Source organism: Salarias fasciatus, chromosome 9 (genome assembly GCF_902148845.1).
Source record: "Salarias fasciatus chromosome 9, fSalaFa1.1, whole genome shotgun sequence".
NCBI classification, from domain to species: Eukaryota; Metazoa; Chordata; class Actinopteri; order Blenniiformes; family Blenniidae; genus Salarias; species Salarias fasciatus.
Window position 1 is genome coordinate 7,185,612 of NC_043753.1, and position 16,400 is coordinate 7,202,011.

Genomic DNA, 16,400 nt, shown 5'->3' on the forward strand with positions numbered 1-16,400 from the left:
TTAAAAAAAAAAAAAAAAAAAATGTTATGATGCTGGCAAAGACAGAGCCTCAAACTGTTCTGGTGAATGTAAAAACATGCAGAAAGCAAACAGTTTCTTCAGCATTTCACTGTATTTTGCTCAAGAATGTATCGTTAAAATTGGCATAGTGTTGAGATTAAAGTTATTTTCTGTAGAAATTCTTTTTTCCCCTCAAAGTATTGACATTTTCATTACGTGTACACACCAAAAATCTTTACATTGAAAGTTTATCATGGCACTATTTCAGCAAACCGATCGACTGAAGATGAAACTGGGCTGTTTGTTTCCCCTGAAGTGAAATGTGTTCCACATTCCTGTGATAAAATGATCAGAGAAAAGCAAACTCCATTAAAGAACTAAACACTTTTTATGTAATTTGCAAAATGTAGCATGTCTAATGTCTCACCTCTGAAATAAATACAGTATTGTTGACCTTACACGAGGACTTTTCCAGCGTATAACACAGCAAATGCTCTTTTCAGGATCTTTGTTTGGATACTCAGCGGAAGAAGTGGTGTAGTGCAGGGTTTGAATCCCGCCCCCCACAATCCTTTCCTCTCATCAGCTCCCTCCAGGTGTGCCTTCCTATCTAAATTAGAGCGTCTGCGTTATCAGCCTGGAGGAAGCGTTTCACCACCACCGCTGTGTGATTCTCTGCTTATGACATAAGACGGAAAAGACAACGGGCTTTGAAGACGATGACACACGATGTGAGGCAGCCGAGCCCGTCCCAGATGAGCTCATGAGTAATAATACGAAGCAGACTCAGCCGTCTCTCTCTCTCTGGGAAAACTCTGCGTGGCGAACAGAGAGGCTGCAGGAGAGAAAGTCAACAAATGTTTTTACAAGCTAATCACTTAATGCCCGATCCAGCCATCACCACAACAACTAATAAAAGAAAGGCAACGCCCATTCAATAAAGGCGACTGTTGAACGGCCCCACCTGCAGCAGGTACTATTTCCAGCAGCATTAAGAAAAGCTGAGTGACTCACATGGTCATTTCAAAGCCTTGGTGAGCTGGAATGTGACCGCAGGTACACCGTGCCATCATCAGCATACCTTTTCACTTATTGACGCTCGTAAATATTATGATGGAAACACCCGTCTGAAGACAGCCTGAGAACCCACTGAGGTTATGACTCGGTGAGAACAGCAAAAGAATAACCAAAACACCAACTCCTGTTAGAAATAGTACATTTATTTATAAAATAGACATATTAAGACTTCAAATTCTCACTGTGCAAATAAGAGCAGGCACTGTACAGAGCACTTTAATAACAAATGGTGATCAGAACATGATTTGATCTCATCCCAAATTTTTTAAAAACAACTTTTCAAAGCAACACTGCCCAAAATAAGTTTCTTAGAAAAAACATTTTCTATTTAATGCTTACATTTACCAAATCTTCAAACACAGAAGATGATGAAATATAATGAGAGCACTTAACCATCAAGATGAAATGCAAACCTAAAGAGAGGACTCGAGCCAAAAGCCTAACCTTAGAGTAGTTTGTTCATTAAAACAACCACACAGACATGAACCTCACTGACGCCATGCGACTGCCCAAACCAGGGGTTTTGAAAGTGTGGAGGAATAGCGCCTCCTAACTCCATCAATTTTTCATCCAGAAAAAAAAAACCTCAACGAAAAAGAATTGGACTTGGAAAATAAGACTCCATTTGCACGTGTCAAGTGAAAACACATCGTTTTTGCATTTACACGGCAATGTTTATGAGTTGGTGGTGTTGGTTCTTTTTGTAATGAAATGACACACAGCAGAGAATAATAAGCTATAAACACTACTGATAGGAGTACCAATCTGGAGGCCGCCATTGTTGTTATTGTCTTTCTGCTTGTGCATGTGCAGAAGAACTACTGATTAAGTTGTGTTTTCAGTGTCTTTGAGCACTGGTTATTGTGTAAACGGACACCCAATTGAAACTGTTGTGTAAACAGGACATGAGCATTTCAGGAAAGCCTTCTCCACATTTTCAAAACCACTGGTCCAAAAAATAAACATTACACAAGTTACTTGTACCCAGATTGCAGATCTGCCCTCACAAACAGCAACCTGTGCTTACCTAAAACGTATTTAAACCCATGCTGACGAAATCATGCGAGCTTCCTCGTACAGTGCCATAAACTGCAAGTACCACTTTCAAAAGCAAATCATGCAGACAACCTATTGATCTCATGTCATCTCGTTGCAAATAAAGTTAAAAGTCCATCTCTCTTTTCTTGGATTTATTTTTACAGTCCGATCACAGAGACCTGAGAGAAGTCTTTAAAGTTCTGTCTCCTTTTCTCCAGTTTCATCTGCTTCTAAGTAATATTCGTCGTCTGTGGTCGTGTCAGAACTGCTGTCTGAAGACTCCTCGAAGGTGCTAAGGCTGGAACTGTAGGATCGTAGGTGGGCTCTATCGGCCTGGAGTGTTCCTGAAGTGCTGGGGAAGGTGGGAGAGGAAAGGCTGGGAGGTTTGGACATGCGCCTGGACACTGGTGACAGGGGAGGCGTTGGAGGAGGGGTTGGAGGTCCCTCTGCTTCCCATGTAAAGTGGCAAATGTCCACATTTGGGCTGTGGCGGCGAGCTGGCTTTGAGCTTGCGCTAAGAAAAGCCTGAGGAGGGGTGGTTTCAGAGCTCCAGTTGGCCAAACACTTTGTCAGTGATCGAGGAAGAGATCTAGATCTGAATTTATCCAGATCACAGGAGGAATTCCACAAATGATGAGGTTTAGTTAGCTGGCCAGCAGAATCTGAGGCTCCATCAGGGGGCATGGACCAACGATCTAAACCTGCACTGTTACCTCCCGGGGACAAGGCAGAGTGAGAGAGGTCACCAACGCTCATGAACCTGGACCCAGTGGAAATACGTCCAGGGCCGGAAGGTCGACTGGACAGAACTGAGCTGACAGAAAAGGACTTCCCAGGCTCGATGCCATATTTCAAATCTGCATATGAAGATGCCAACCGTTCCCTGTCCTGTCCTGGACCGATACTTGGAGGACCCGTGGATGCCCGGCTTTTTCTTGATGGCCTGAGGTTGATTACCTCTCCTTGTTCACACGGGGAAGGAGTGTCCCTACGACGCTGCAGCTTTGGGCTGTAGAAGACATTGTCGTCTGCTGGATCAGGCGCAGCAAAAGGGGATACAGGAGAAAGGGAAGCAAATGGGGAGAAGGGACTTCTCGGGCTGGGTGTCGATCTTCTGGGCTGAACTGGATAAACACCAGATGCATTTGGGCTCCTACAAGGACTGGGATCTCGACAAGGGAAGAGCTGGTTTGTTGTGTTGAAATCTGCACAGTTATCTAAGTAAAAGTCAAACTGAGGCACTGTCGGGCTGTGGACTCTGAGCTGAACTTTACTTTCAGACGTGTCTTCAGCAGTAACACTCAGCTCTTGTTGCTCAGTTCTCGAAGCTGAATTTTCTGACCATCCAGAAAACTCATCTCTCGATGCTGTTCTTCCAACAGCTGAGGATGGTATGATGGCGTATCTGTTTTGTGTCCATCCATCTGCATCATCTGTGTTCTTCTTAGCTGCATCATCACAGGTCAACTCTTTCTCCTGCACTCGCTCCTCAAGAGTTTTGGCACTCTCAACACTGTTATCACTGACATTGCTGACTTCGCTACTGACTGAAGGTGTTTGGGAGCCTCGCCTCCATTTCCACGGGAAGGACGAGTCGTCGTCGGGCCGCTTCGTGCTGAATCTTTGTTTCAGTTTGTTGAATACTTGATCCATTCGGTTACCACTCTTGCTGACTCTCTCTGACTCTGATCTTTTCAAAGTGGCATTTGGTGTGCTGACACTTTTCTTTAGTGTAAACCGGCTTTTCTTTGGGCTTTGTTCATTTTTATCATCCATTGAGAAAAATCTGCTTTTACCCAGAACGCTGTCTTTCACACTTCTGCTTCCCATCCCACCCAGGGACTGACTGTCAGTGGAGCTGCTGCCACTGGAGCTCTGATCTGATTGACCACGGGCTCCAGCTGCTGCTTCTCGACTCTGCACTGTGTGTGAATGTTGACTTAACTGGGTCTCCACAGAAACCGGTGTGTTTGCAATGTGTTGCAAAGGTTTAGGTGTGGTGCTCTTTAGGGCAGCTGGAGCTGCATTCACTTTAGGTTTAATGCTGTAGATCAGTGTCTCAGTTACAAATGAAGAGGAGTGGGATGATTTATCACCCTGCAGAGACTGTGATCCAAAGTTGACTCTGTTGTTGACTAGTTGGAGCTGGCCATTCAAACGGGGCTGGATGTTGTTCCTGTCGTGATTATTGTTGACTTTATCACACTTTGCATTGTCTTTTGTGGTAGTTTGCTTTTGGAAAGGTAAAGGCATGAGCTCGAAGGCCTTTGTCGGGGATAGAGGGGGTTTTGATGCCAGTATGGTCTTGTCAGTTTTTGACGTAAGGCTATAATGTGACTGAGGTGGTTGTGGAAACAGGGGTGACCTTGGCATTATAGGTTTCGTTTCTCCTTGTGCAAGCCTGCTTGACATGAGTGTGGAGTAAGGTGGCGAGCTATAACGAAGCTTATAATTCCTGGAAAAGTCAGGTGGGAGGGAGAGAGGAGCAGAAGAACGACACTGAGCTGTGCCAGACTCGACTGATAGTGTCCTTTCTTGCATGGGTGTGGTTACACCCTGTCTTCCCTTGTCAAAGATCAAAACGTCTCCATTTCTCTGCTTGCTTTTCTCACACTCTGTGGATGCCAAATCGACTGTGTCAGATGACAATGATCTATACTTAGCTCCGTTTTTGAGCTGGGTGCTGGAGGTGTTAGGTGCATCGGGACTGCATGTTGGGCTTCCTGGTCGAAGGAAGGAAAAAATGGATGGTGTATTTCGGGGTGACCTGGACGGCGATACAGGAATATTTGGGACTGGAGACGTCTCTTGCTTCTCCACTTTGGCGGACTCTGAGCATTGCAGATCCACCGACTCGTCCCATGTTACTCGTCTTGCTCTCTTTGCCTCCCCTCCTTTTTTCTTGCAGTCTCTTTCCAGGCTGTTGGAAAATGTTCGACCCCCTTTGGGGCTGGTGGTGTTGGTGGCATTTGGGGTTGCAGGAGGGGTTAGAAGAGAGGTGATGGAGGTGGGAACTGTGGGGGAAGGTGTTCTGGACGGAGTGATAGAGGGACTGAGTAGGGATGGATTGGTGGTGGCAGGATGGCCAGAGGTGGTGGATGAAGATGCAACAGAAGTGGGGGACGTGGAGTTATAGCTTGTTTTGGAGAAAGATGCAACTGTGGGCTTCAGGCTGGACACAGTTTTAGAGTGGGAAGGTTTGGGAATGGAGGCATAGTTTCGTTCAAAGCCAAGAGGTGTGGTTATGACTTTGTCAATCAATTTTGGTGTTTGGGAAGAAGAATATTGAAATTTGGTCTGAGAAGAAACTGGATAGAAGGAGAGGCTGCTTTTAGTGTTCGAGGCAGGTGAGAGGCCGGGAGTGGTTGCAGTGAAAACAGGAGAAAGAGATTGTCTGAACTGCTGTGTGTTCATATGAGATGTGGGGGGGCTGTTGGATTTGGGTGGACGATGATTATTGTTCTCTGTGGGCGTATTTGGGCTCCTGGGACTTAGCAGAGGCGGTGGTAACTCAGCTGCACCGTTACTTGCGTCATGCTTGTTGGAGTCTCTCAGGTGACTCAACACTGTGAGTGAGGGAGCTCTGCTAAGTTTAGAAGTAAATGAAACATCAGGCATGCTGTAAGTCTTTTGTAGTTCTCTGTTGTTTAAATTTGAGCCATATTGTTGCATGACAAGCCGACCTGATTCATGGTCAGGTGTATTTTCAGCATTCCTTTGTTTGAGATCTGCAGCTCCTCCCTGTGTCCTTATGTTACTTTTGAGAAGCGACTCTGTTATGCTGTTGTTGACTCTGTTATTGTGGATTTGACTGAATTTTTTGTTGTCAGTTGGACTCAAAGAGGCCAAACCACGATGATCCAGACCAGGTGGTGTCAAAGGTGTATTGGGCTTGTCTTTGACGCTGGTAGGATTATTGCGAGCGAGAGAATTACCTTCCTGGGTCACTTGTTTCCACCATGAAGTGGATGTGAGGGTGGCTCTAGGGACTGAGGGAGGCTTTTGCTGCAGGGAGTTATCGTAGGAGGAGTGCCTGGGTACTGTCACGGAGGTCTCTGACAGAAGGTGTGAGCCTTTATCTGAAGCCCTGTAGTTTTGTTGCCTTTTATTCAGAAATCCCTGACTGGAGTGGGTGTTATTCATAGTTGTGTTATCTGACTCCCTGCTGATTGGAGTTGGAAAAAAGCGTGTGTCAGATTTGTTCATTTCTCTCTGATTGGCAGATGAAGGGGAATGGACCGGTCCGGGTTCAGGTGTCCTATAAGAAAGAGACGATGGTGAAAGCATCGGCTTTGGCTTCTCTTGTTCATTATTGTTTAGAAAGCTCTGAGAGAGATGTGTGGAGAAAAGTTTTCCATTCTGATCATTCGGAGAAGCGTTGGAGTTGGACAGGGTGGTGGCAGTGTTTGAGTTCCTGCCGTTGGAGTTGAATCTTCTCAAAGACAAAAGTAAACTGCTGGTTGTTGGTTTTGAGCTCAGAGCTGACAGTCGTGCTTGGTTGGTTTGCAGATTGTTCCTTTGTTCGTTCTGGTCGAGGAGCGAGGGCGATGCTGGAGAAGGAGAGGTGTTTAAAGGGCTGATAGCGCCTGTATCCATCTTCACGGTGTTTCCATCCAGTGAGACAGTCTGAGAGAGTTTTCTGTGAAAGTCTGTGGTCGACAGATCAGCTTTAGTCGACCAGCCCACCGTATTGCTCCTTGGACCCAGCAACGGCCTCCTCATTTGTGATCCACCTGCTGACGTGCCCTCCCCAGCATATTGGGCAGTTCCCTGGAAGCCCTGTGCACGGTTTGTCGAAGGATCTTGTAAATTCCCCTGAGCGTCAGAGCTGCCGTCTTGTTTTTTGGGCCGTCGTATCAGACCGGTCCAGGGAGGGGTGAGAGCCGTCACCACAGAGGAAGACAACATCCTGGAAGAAGAGGGTTCAGAAAGTCCCTTGAAATCCGCACGGTTCTCAAGCTTTTTATGGTTTCTGATATCTTCCTTCAACTGGGCTCCGGTTAATGATCCAGTGTGGGTTCCAGGATGTGATACACATGAGCTGTGATGCTCCTGTGTTCGAAGGTCACCATTTGTAAATCTGTGCGTGATACTCGAGTCCTTTTCTTTGCCAGGTACTCGGATGAGCTGTCCCTGTCTTGGTAGAATCTCTGTTGGCGAATGGACTTTGCTGGTCTGGTCTATCGAGGTTTGCAGTGATGCAGCTTTTCCATTCACCTGGAACACAAAAATGACAAACTTAAAACGGAATTCCAGAAGTTATGTCAATGTTTTTACAGTTTTAATCCATGTTACTATGCAATATCCGACGCTCGGTATATCCCATAGGTATGGTTCAGGCATGTCTCGCGGTATCCTTAGTCGTCTGAGCTCAGATTATCATACCTCTGTGAATTCTGTGCATAGTTCCACAAAAGGATTAGGAAAAGGATTTTGAGCCTCCACAGCTTCTGCAGCACTTGAATTTCACAGATCAAGTCCCTCTCATAAGCTTCTGTTCCCATGCTGTAGCTATTTAAGAATTCGAAGCCTGACGAACAGGTTATCTTAAACGGTGTGAGAAATTTCTGAAACATGTACACGCCCTGTCCCTTCCAACTGTTAAAACAATAATCGGTCCAGACCAGGGAACACATTGTCACTTCTTGTGATCAATTTACGGGTCGCTGCTTCATTATTAAGAGACACAACTGTTGACCAGATGGGGAATAAATTGAAAAATGTGGATCAAAAATGATTTCTGACATCAGAAATTGTCCTTAAAATCTGAATATTGCAATAAAAACCTTTAACTTTTACCTGAAGCCTGCTGTCTTTGCCCTCAGATGGTTGAGGCTCGATCGCACTGGAGAAACAGAGCAGAGCGAGAAGACATGCTGCATTAATGCTCACATGGAAATGAAGCATGAGAAATTAGCTGTAGCATAAAAATTAGGTAACACTTTACTTTAAGCACCTGGTATAACACATTATAAGTAGTTATAAACACTCCTACATGATCACAATGCTTTATAACTCACTATACAGCATAGGGTTAGGGTTAGGGTTAGGTCCTGGCATTGTGATCATCTATGAATATTTATAACTATAGCTACACGTGTTATAATGGCATTATAATGCTTTATAAATGTACTTATAATGTGTTATACAGAGGGGGCTTCAAATAAAGTGTTACCAAAAATTAAATTATGAAAATACATTTTCATTCGTTTTGTGTTGCATAAACTAATCACACTTTTTTAATCTCCCGGGGGAAATCCCTAATAGGAGGACATAGGGAATCGAACCAGCAACCTTCCAACAATATAGTGTACAATGAATAGAGTGATGTGTTATAGAAAGAGTAGACCTTATAGTGCATTAATCTGAGTGTCTTCCTCTTAATTTAAACTATGTTTTTCTCTGTATTTTCAGTTAAAATATCTGAGATCTTCACGGAGGAGTAGAAGGTGGAATATCTGCTTTGAGACGTGTCTACTCCACTGTAATGTTTTTGCGTTAAACGGTTGAAGGATTTTAACGTGTAACAGTGGCCACAGACATGCAAATCAACAGGCCTGGCTGCATTCCTCTCCTCTCTGTCCTACTCTTCTCCAAACGGCGTTCTCACCATTACAAGTGCACTAAAGTCACACCTCATGAGCGTTTGAACACTAACAAGCCTTTTTTTTTTTTAATTAAAAGCACATACATGTAAAACACTGTGAACTCTTTGCAACGTGACCATATTAGGCCAGGTTGGACTGATGTGCTTCACACAGTGGATGGGAGTGTCTTCATTTGAACCAATAAAGCCTGTTTAGTGGCCTGTATTGACGAGCTTATCGTGATCTGCGGCAGATTACACAAAGACGTGCACTTCAGGAGATTTATGCAACACACACACACACACACACACACTTCACTCGGGAGGATTAATGTCATCATCCAGTATCATATCTCTTTAAATTCCTGCAAAAAATAAAAGTTAATTATTGCCTGGTGAAGCCATGGCAACAGCTCCAGGAAGTATCACTGTGCAACAGCGGCAGGTAAATGATTTGCGATGCTCAATGACACATCAATCGACACTCGGCTGGATTGAGAAGAAGAGGGAGAAGCATTTCTGCATGCTTATGTATTTCAGCAGTCGGACGGTTTGACTGATGATTGACAACAAGAAGCAATTAAAATTCTTTGACATGCATCAGTTCGTTTGTTGTTGAGAAACTGCCTTTAGAAGAGTCATAAGGCTCAGTTTTGAATTGTACTCAGACTGTATCGTCACACGGAGGACACAGGCTAGATGAGGTGAAAAACTGATTTTCAAAGATGTGTCATCTGTAAAAAGGTCTGTTCTGTTTCGTCACTTGTCAAAACGACAGAAAGGCTTCAAATTTTTCTATTATTGACAAAAAATATTAATCTAACTTGACCTCTAGTTCCAGTTTCCAGACAAATTCTACCGAGCTTTCATTTAAAAAGTCACGAAACCAGCTTGAAACCAACCTGATGCACGCATTACGAAAAGGTGTGTGAGAGTAATATAAGCAGCTACGCAGATAAGTCACGCTGGATTATGTCACGAGCCCCTGCGGCTGGCTCACGTTCATGTTTATATCGGGATGTGAACCCTCCAGATAGCGATCACAGGTTGGAGCATGCAGACGGATCAGCGCTTCGCTCGCTGCTTGACTAAATGTAGGAAAACAAAGGATGAGAGAGACTCGGGCTTTAAAAACAGCTAAGAAAACAAACTTCTTGCAGTGAATCTGATGTGGAGTTCAGCGTAATTCTGCAGCATAAAAAGACAGATTGTGTTTTTTCCTTTTTTCTCAGGCCCACAGACGGGTGGGCCACATCGCGGCGGTGACATAACGTCCTGCAGGCCAAACCGGAATGAAGCGCACTCAGTACATTGTTTCTCCCTAAAACCCATGAAGCATGACGAAACAAAGTATTCCTTTGAACAAGGCCATGTACCTCTGCAGACTGGAGTCCACCACCTTCCTGTTCTTTATCCTGCCGGAGAGTCTGAGGACGAGGGAGGAGGTGAAGCGTGGCTCGTGGGACCTCCGGATCTGGAGATCCGAGTCAGTGCCGAGGAGAGAGTCGTCCTTCTTCAGTCCGTCCGCTCTCAACGCCGGCGCTGAAACAGACAGATCCGCGAGTCGCTGAGTGTCCTGAATTCTCCCGTTCTTCGTTCACCGCTGTGTAAACAGAACCTGGCTGTGGTTTACTGGAGCGTGAACGGCTCTGAATGAGCTGTAAATATCTTTACGTTCATCAAACCGCTTCAGGAATGGGAGCAATGTGACGAAAGGACGACTCGGTGGACGAGCACCTGCTCCAGGACGCAGATCAGGCTCTGGAAATGTGAGGAATTCCAGATGCTCACCTGACTTGTTGCAGCTTTGAAATATTTGCTCGTAATGTAGCTGCTGGAGCTTTTTTTTTCTCTTCTACTTGGATGCCTGAAGTCATTTAATAAAGACTTCTGAACATTTTTAAGACCGACGCTCATAACTTCAGCATCTCTCTGAGCTGAAATATCTCTGATGTGCTCCGTGCTGTTGGCGCACGCTCACGTTTTTACCGCTTGTTTGCTAGTTGGATCAGAAACTTGATTATTTTCTAATTGAAATGAAAGAAAATCTGGTAATAACTTGGTTTGAGTTGATAAGAAACACAGTGTGAAGAGCAGCACAGAGAGTGAGTTACACAAGATTTAAATTATGATAGTGTGTGTCACAATAATGAAAAAATGTGTTTTTTTGGATTTTAACCTGATTTCATGGGTTGAAACTGGGTTTAAAAAGTGTGCGTCACCTCTGTGTATCTCTTCCCGTCTGATTCCTTGTCGGAGGAGCTGCAGATCAGCTGGAGTTTCCTCATTGCGGCTTTTCCTTCCGACCGGCGGTTCATCACGTCGTTCTCTGCAAAACACGACAGACAGTTGCTTTTTTATTCACAGAGCCTATAAAAAAAAAAAAACCCCACATCAAGTCTTTTCTTTTCAAAGTGTTTAACATGTGATCTGTTAATTCATCACGGCGCTCTCCTCCTGTAAGACCTGCTCATTGACCTGGCGGTAATAAAAACAGATCCTCGAAGCTGTATTTACTCGGCGTTTGTTGTTAACAACCGTCAGATGTAACTCCTTGGCAGCGGCTCGGCGCTGCGCTGCCAAACCCCGCTCTGCTCTCCTCTCCAGCGGAGCGTTCGAGGGTTGTTTCCTCGCTCTGACACATCGCTGTGATTGTATGAAGCTGTGGGTTTTGCACTCAGAAAAGAAACGCGGAGCCTCGTTTTGAGCCGTGGTCGCCCACGGCGGGTTTTTTATCTGCGGCCCACGGCCGGTTGGAGACCGCTGGTAGTATTCATGAGTCGTGAGCGGATTTCACATCGTTTCCACACTTTCAGCAGCAAATACTGAGAAACAGCAACAAGGGAACGTCAGCGGCGTGACGTCAGGAGCTCCACCTGCCTTCTCTCTTTCTGTCGGATCAATTAAAAGCATGAAAAACTTGTTTTGAGTCGAAACTGAGTGACGGAAATCATTAATAATAGATTTTTAATAACGGGGAGAGAGGTGGAGCGAGAATCTTTCTGCACTGTCTGATAAAAGAGATCAATATCAAGCTGCCTGGGGGATTTCTGAAGTAACTAATAAATCATTACTGTACTTTTTTTTGACATACTAATCTGCTTCCTCCTGTGTAATCGCTCGGTTTCCTTGTTTGTCCTTTTACTTTTCACTGAAATATTTCACCTAATTTTTCTTCTTTTAAACCACAATTCTTGCTTTTCACTCTGTATTCATCTGATGATATTTACATCCCATTCTTCACACATTTCTGTATTTTAACTTTATATTGGTCATTTTTCTTTAAAACTGTGCTGCATTTCCTCTCTGATTGTTTCAGTGAGTGAAACTGTGCGTTCATAACCCACAGAAGAAAAATAACAGAATTTAAAATATGAGAGAGAAATGTAATTCACTTGTAATAAATGTGTGATTAACAGGTTAATTCCTCGTGAAAAGCACAAAATTCAGGGAAAATGACTTAAAACAACAAATACAGAAGTATAAGTGAGGAAATTAAGAGAAAAATAAGAGTTTGAGGCAAGAGTAAGAGCACTATTAATTGTAAAAACAAATGTGAAAGCACAAATATTTGAAATCAAATTCCATTAAGTCTTTGTATTTATCATAAATCACATCACATGTTTACATTACATCTATCCATGCTTTAACTCGATGACATTTCAGAGGAATTATCCTGTGTGTGCGTTCTATGAGACATTTTGTGTGTGTGTCTCCGTTGTGGATTTCTTTTGCAACACATAAAAAGACGCAAATGCTGTCAAAACTGTTTTCCATATTAGTGTTTGCAGAAACATATTTTGTAGATTTAAGCCAGAACTTTATAATCCGTTCTTAGCTAACCGCTGATCAAATCAGTGCAGAGCCTCCAGGCGTTTGTGGTTCTCCTCAGAAGCGGCAGATTTCTCTGATAATCACGTTTTCGCCTCCAGGATCTGCTCTAATCTGACATCTCCAGTGCGCGAGTGGCAGGAAGTGAGAGAGCGAAGGGAAACCAAACATCCACGCCGCTCTCGCCTTATCTCCGGCCCGATAAAGCGCCGCTTATGTAACACTCTGCTCACTCCACACTTTCTCTTACAACCCGAGCGCGCGGCTCTCACGCCCACTCAGCCAGCCGCTCCAACATTCCTGAGCCGAACCGTATCACCGGGACGACGCCGCGATTCCGCCATCGCACCGCCGGAGCGCCGTGACGCGGCGCGACGGCTCACCTCCCAGAGTCTCTACTCACTCCATCAGTCTACCGGGGGATGAACTTTAACCTTCACTGTCGCTGCTGGCGGGTTTTACCAGAGATGCACCCATATGAACTTTGTGACCAAAACCGAACCCGATTATTAATATTGCAGCCTCGGCTGACAGTCGATATTTATCTATCGATACTGATATTGGTATAAAACAGCCGATATTGATATCAACGCTGACACATCCTGCATCCCTTGGATTGATCATTCTCCATAACTAGAACTCCTGCTCAGGGTCTCTGCCGACCCGGAGAGGGCAGACTGTACTCAGCATGCCAGGACTCCAGCTGGTGCTGTGAGTTGTTTTTTTTTGCACACGTGCAGAGATAAATAAACTATAATCATTAATAATGGTGACTTATTGGGACATTTGTATGGATTATTATTCTGGTCGACTCTAAAACTTCCAAGTCCGGGAGAATCTGGACTGGGAGTCGTGACACTCTGGACGAAGACGCTGCTATTGTCCAGCTACTGAGCATGAGCAGAAGAAGTATTCACTACAGCCGAGGTGTGCAAGAGCACTTGAAACACTGTCGTGGAAATGGGGCCTTAAATATGTAAGCATTGATTTATTTATTGCAATTCATATCCTAAAACTTATTGTTGCTGTATATTTCATATTTAGCTAATATTGTTCAGTTTTGATGGGTCTTTTTTGTCTTTCTGGCAGCTTATTACCAAAATAAATGACATTAAGCTAAAAAAAAATTGTATTTTAACCACTTGAAAAGAGAAAAATACAAATAAAATGCCACAAACAAACCCTAATTCTGAGCATTGAAAGAAAGGAAGTTATTTGTGTTCTAAGTAAATATTTCATTTTAATTTTCTCCTATTCAACTTGTAATTACTTGTAAAAAAAAAGGAGCCGCTGAATCAACTTTTCAAAATATCTCCACCACATTTCATTTTGTTATTGATGCCTGTGGGGGAGAGGATTTCCACCGTAATCGTATCGATCTAACCCCGAGGAGGGCAGGGAGCTGCTGCAGAGCTTGAAGTAACTGTAACTAAACCACAGTAACTGGCACCGCACGGGTTGGACGTTCTGACCTGATCTGAACACGGACAGCTCCACCTTACCTGGAGGGGAGAGCCGGAGCGAGAAGAAAAAAAAGAAAACCTGCCAGGGCACGAACGGAGAGATCTGAGCAGAAAGATTCTGCAGAGCCAAACACAACATGCGGCAACATCCATATTAGTGCTTGTGAAAAGTGAAGACGCCATGTTTGGACAGAGATTCAGCATCTTGAGCATCTGAGATAAGATCAATCCAGGGCAGTAGAGCTCCATCCGACCAGCTAAACACGGTGAAATGTGCAGAACAATCAATCCAAAGTGAGTACGAGACCAACATGTTATTAAAAAAAAAACATAAAACATTAGTCCCAAAAGAGACTCGCGTCAAACCACCAAGAAAACTGTAAAATAATGCGAATGTAGCCATTTTCTGGAGTAACTGCTTGATTTTTATAAAGATACACACATGTTAATCATGAATGTTTTGCACCACAAAATTGTAAATATAAAGGTTGCTATTTCAATATTTTAAGATTCGATAGTGTCTCTATAATATGACTGAATTAAAAAGAGACATTGTCATGTTCAGTAATAGTTGTTTTTTTTTTAATCAAAAATGAAATTATTTGAATTTAAGATATTTAAAAAAAATTACAGAAGTGGTTAATCAAGACATTAAGTGACTAATATTTCAATTTTTGTGAAAAATCTCACTTAAAACGAGCAGCTGAAGACAATGTTTTATGCTGCATCGTGTTTTATTGTGTCTTACTGTTAATACACTTGTTGTGTCTTCTTGTGAAGCATTTTGTGATTTTTTTTTTCTGCTAAATGTGCTACATAACTAAAATTTATCAAGTTATAACAGAGAGTCCAGCCTCCCACTGATGTGTTAAAACACAGGAATGCTGTTCTTGTCAATTCGTCCATTTTTATTACACTTCAACCTGCAACCTCTCGGTTTTGCATAAGTGTGGGGCCGTAAAGTGAAGCGTTGGTATTTATGGTGTCTGGGCCAACAGGCGACCTTCAGCCACTTCCATGTGAAGCGAACATGACCTCCTGGGTCACCTGTTTGTTTTGATGGCGTGAGCCGATGACTAACCGTGATCTGAGTGTGTGTCTTCTCCTCCAGGAGGAGAGGTCAGCTCGGCTGTGGGTGTGAGCCTATATCTGCCAGCTAACACTTACATAACCGCATGGATCCAAGCTGTGGGCGTGTGCTCGGGCCTGACAAACACATGTAATGTTCCAGGCAGCGCAAATGATTTACACCCAGTCCTTCTTTTTAAGTTTTCTGGCTAAGGAGAGTTTAATGACTGCATGAGTGGCAACAAAAGGCGGCCAGGGCAAAGTGAGACTTGTTCTCAGGAGGCCACACCTTCCGAAAGCTGTCAGATTTCCAACAGAGATGTCTATGTTTCAGCCTATAGACGGGCATACACATGGCAGGTTTAAAGAGGAATTAGAAGAAGGATGTGCGGGGTTAAAAAACAGGAGGCAGAGACGTGCACAAACAGTAGCTTTGTGTATCTTTAGACATGCAGCAGCTCGCCTGCAAAAAAGCCTCTGAAGCTCCGGCACAGCAGCAGCAGCAGCAGCATGGAGATGCGAGTGTAAACTGAGATTCATGCTCAGGTGTAAAGGTTAGGCCCACAGCTGGACGCGTGGATGATCGAGCTTAAAGCAAACAGTGCAAAAGTGTGAGGAAGTGGGAAAAGTGCGCCACATTTTAATTATCAAAGGCTGTCACTACATGCAGATAATACAATTTGTGTCAAATAAAGCCAAAGCTTCAATCCAGTCCGAATGATTCCTTCTTAGTGTGACAATCTCAATTAATCAGAAAAAACACAAAACATTTTATTCGTGAGAATTCCCGTTTCGTTTCTGAAGTTATTCCCGCCCCTACAAGCTGTCAAACTCAGCTTGATGTAAATATCGGGGAATAATATGTGAAACGCGTATATTATTCTAGAGCCGAATCAACCAAAATGATCATATATATTCTGTAAGGTATTTAATTTAGCTGCCATGCGTGTGTATCTTTGTTGATACACATTTAAAGATTAAATTCACCGTTTTCGAAACGCGGTTCGGCGCGAATGTCTCGCCTCGTGCGTAAAAGGTAAAACTAGCCACAAAAAGGAGCGCGCGGAGATATACATCAGCTCGGTAAAGCAGTAATAGTAAAGCCAAACTGGTGACGGGGTGTAAAATGTGTAGTTTGTGGGTTTTTAGCCGTACCTCGCTGTGGTAGTCCTCGCTGACAGCGCCGTCCCGCACTGAGGCGCCGCTCTCCCTCCTCCTACAACTCTCTGCTCCAACTCTCCTGCGTCACTTGTTGACATCCTTCTCTTTTCTTTTTTTTTTTTTTCAACCGGTTCAGTCAGCCTGCAGCTCTCACACAGCCTCTCTGCTGCATCCTA

General features: G+C 43.9%; 1 protein-coding gene across 1 annotated transcript; it reads right to left on the bottom strand.

Annotated features, from left to right (window-relative positions):
* Positions 1 to 1,206: 1,206 nt before the first annotated feature.
* Positions 1,207 to 16,360, bottom strand: LOC115393912 (mucin-12). The gene is made up of 5 exons (XM_030099018.1): positions 16,219 to 16,360; positions 10,924 to 11,030; positions 10,078 to 10,243; positions 7,915 to 7,960; positions 1,207 to 7,332 (listed from the first exon to the last, which is right to left on the bottom strand). Exons 1-5 carry the CDS (start codon positions 16,320 to 16,322, stop codon positions 2,308 to 2,310), a joined length of 5,448 nt encoding a protein of 1,815 aa, XP_029954878.1. The 5' UTR covers positions 16,323 to 16,360; the 3' UTR covers positions 1,207 to 2,307.
* Positions 16,361 to 16,400: the final 40 nt, after the last annotated feature.

Coding starts and splice junctions, on each gene's coding strand:
- LOC115393912 (XM_030099018.1), bottom strand. CDS start 16,322: ATGTCAACAAGTGACGCAGGAGAGTTGGAGCAGAGAGTTGTAGGAGGA. Junction 11,031..16,218: donor GCGAGGACTACCACAGCGAG/GTACGGCTAAAA, acceptor CGTGTTTTGCAG/AGAACGACGTGATGAACCGC. Junction 10,244..10,923: donor ACGGGAAGAGATACACAGAG/GTGACGCACACT, acceptor TGTCTGTTTCAG/CGCCGGCGTTGAGAGCGGAC.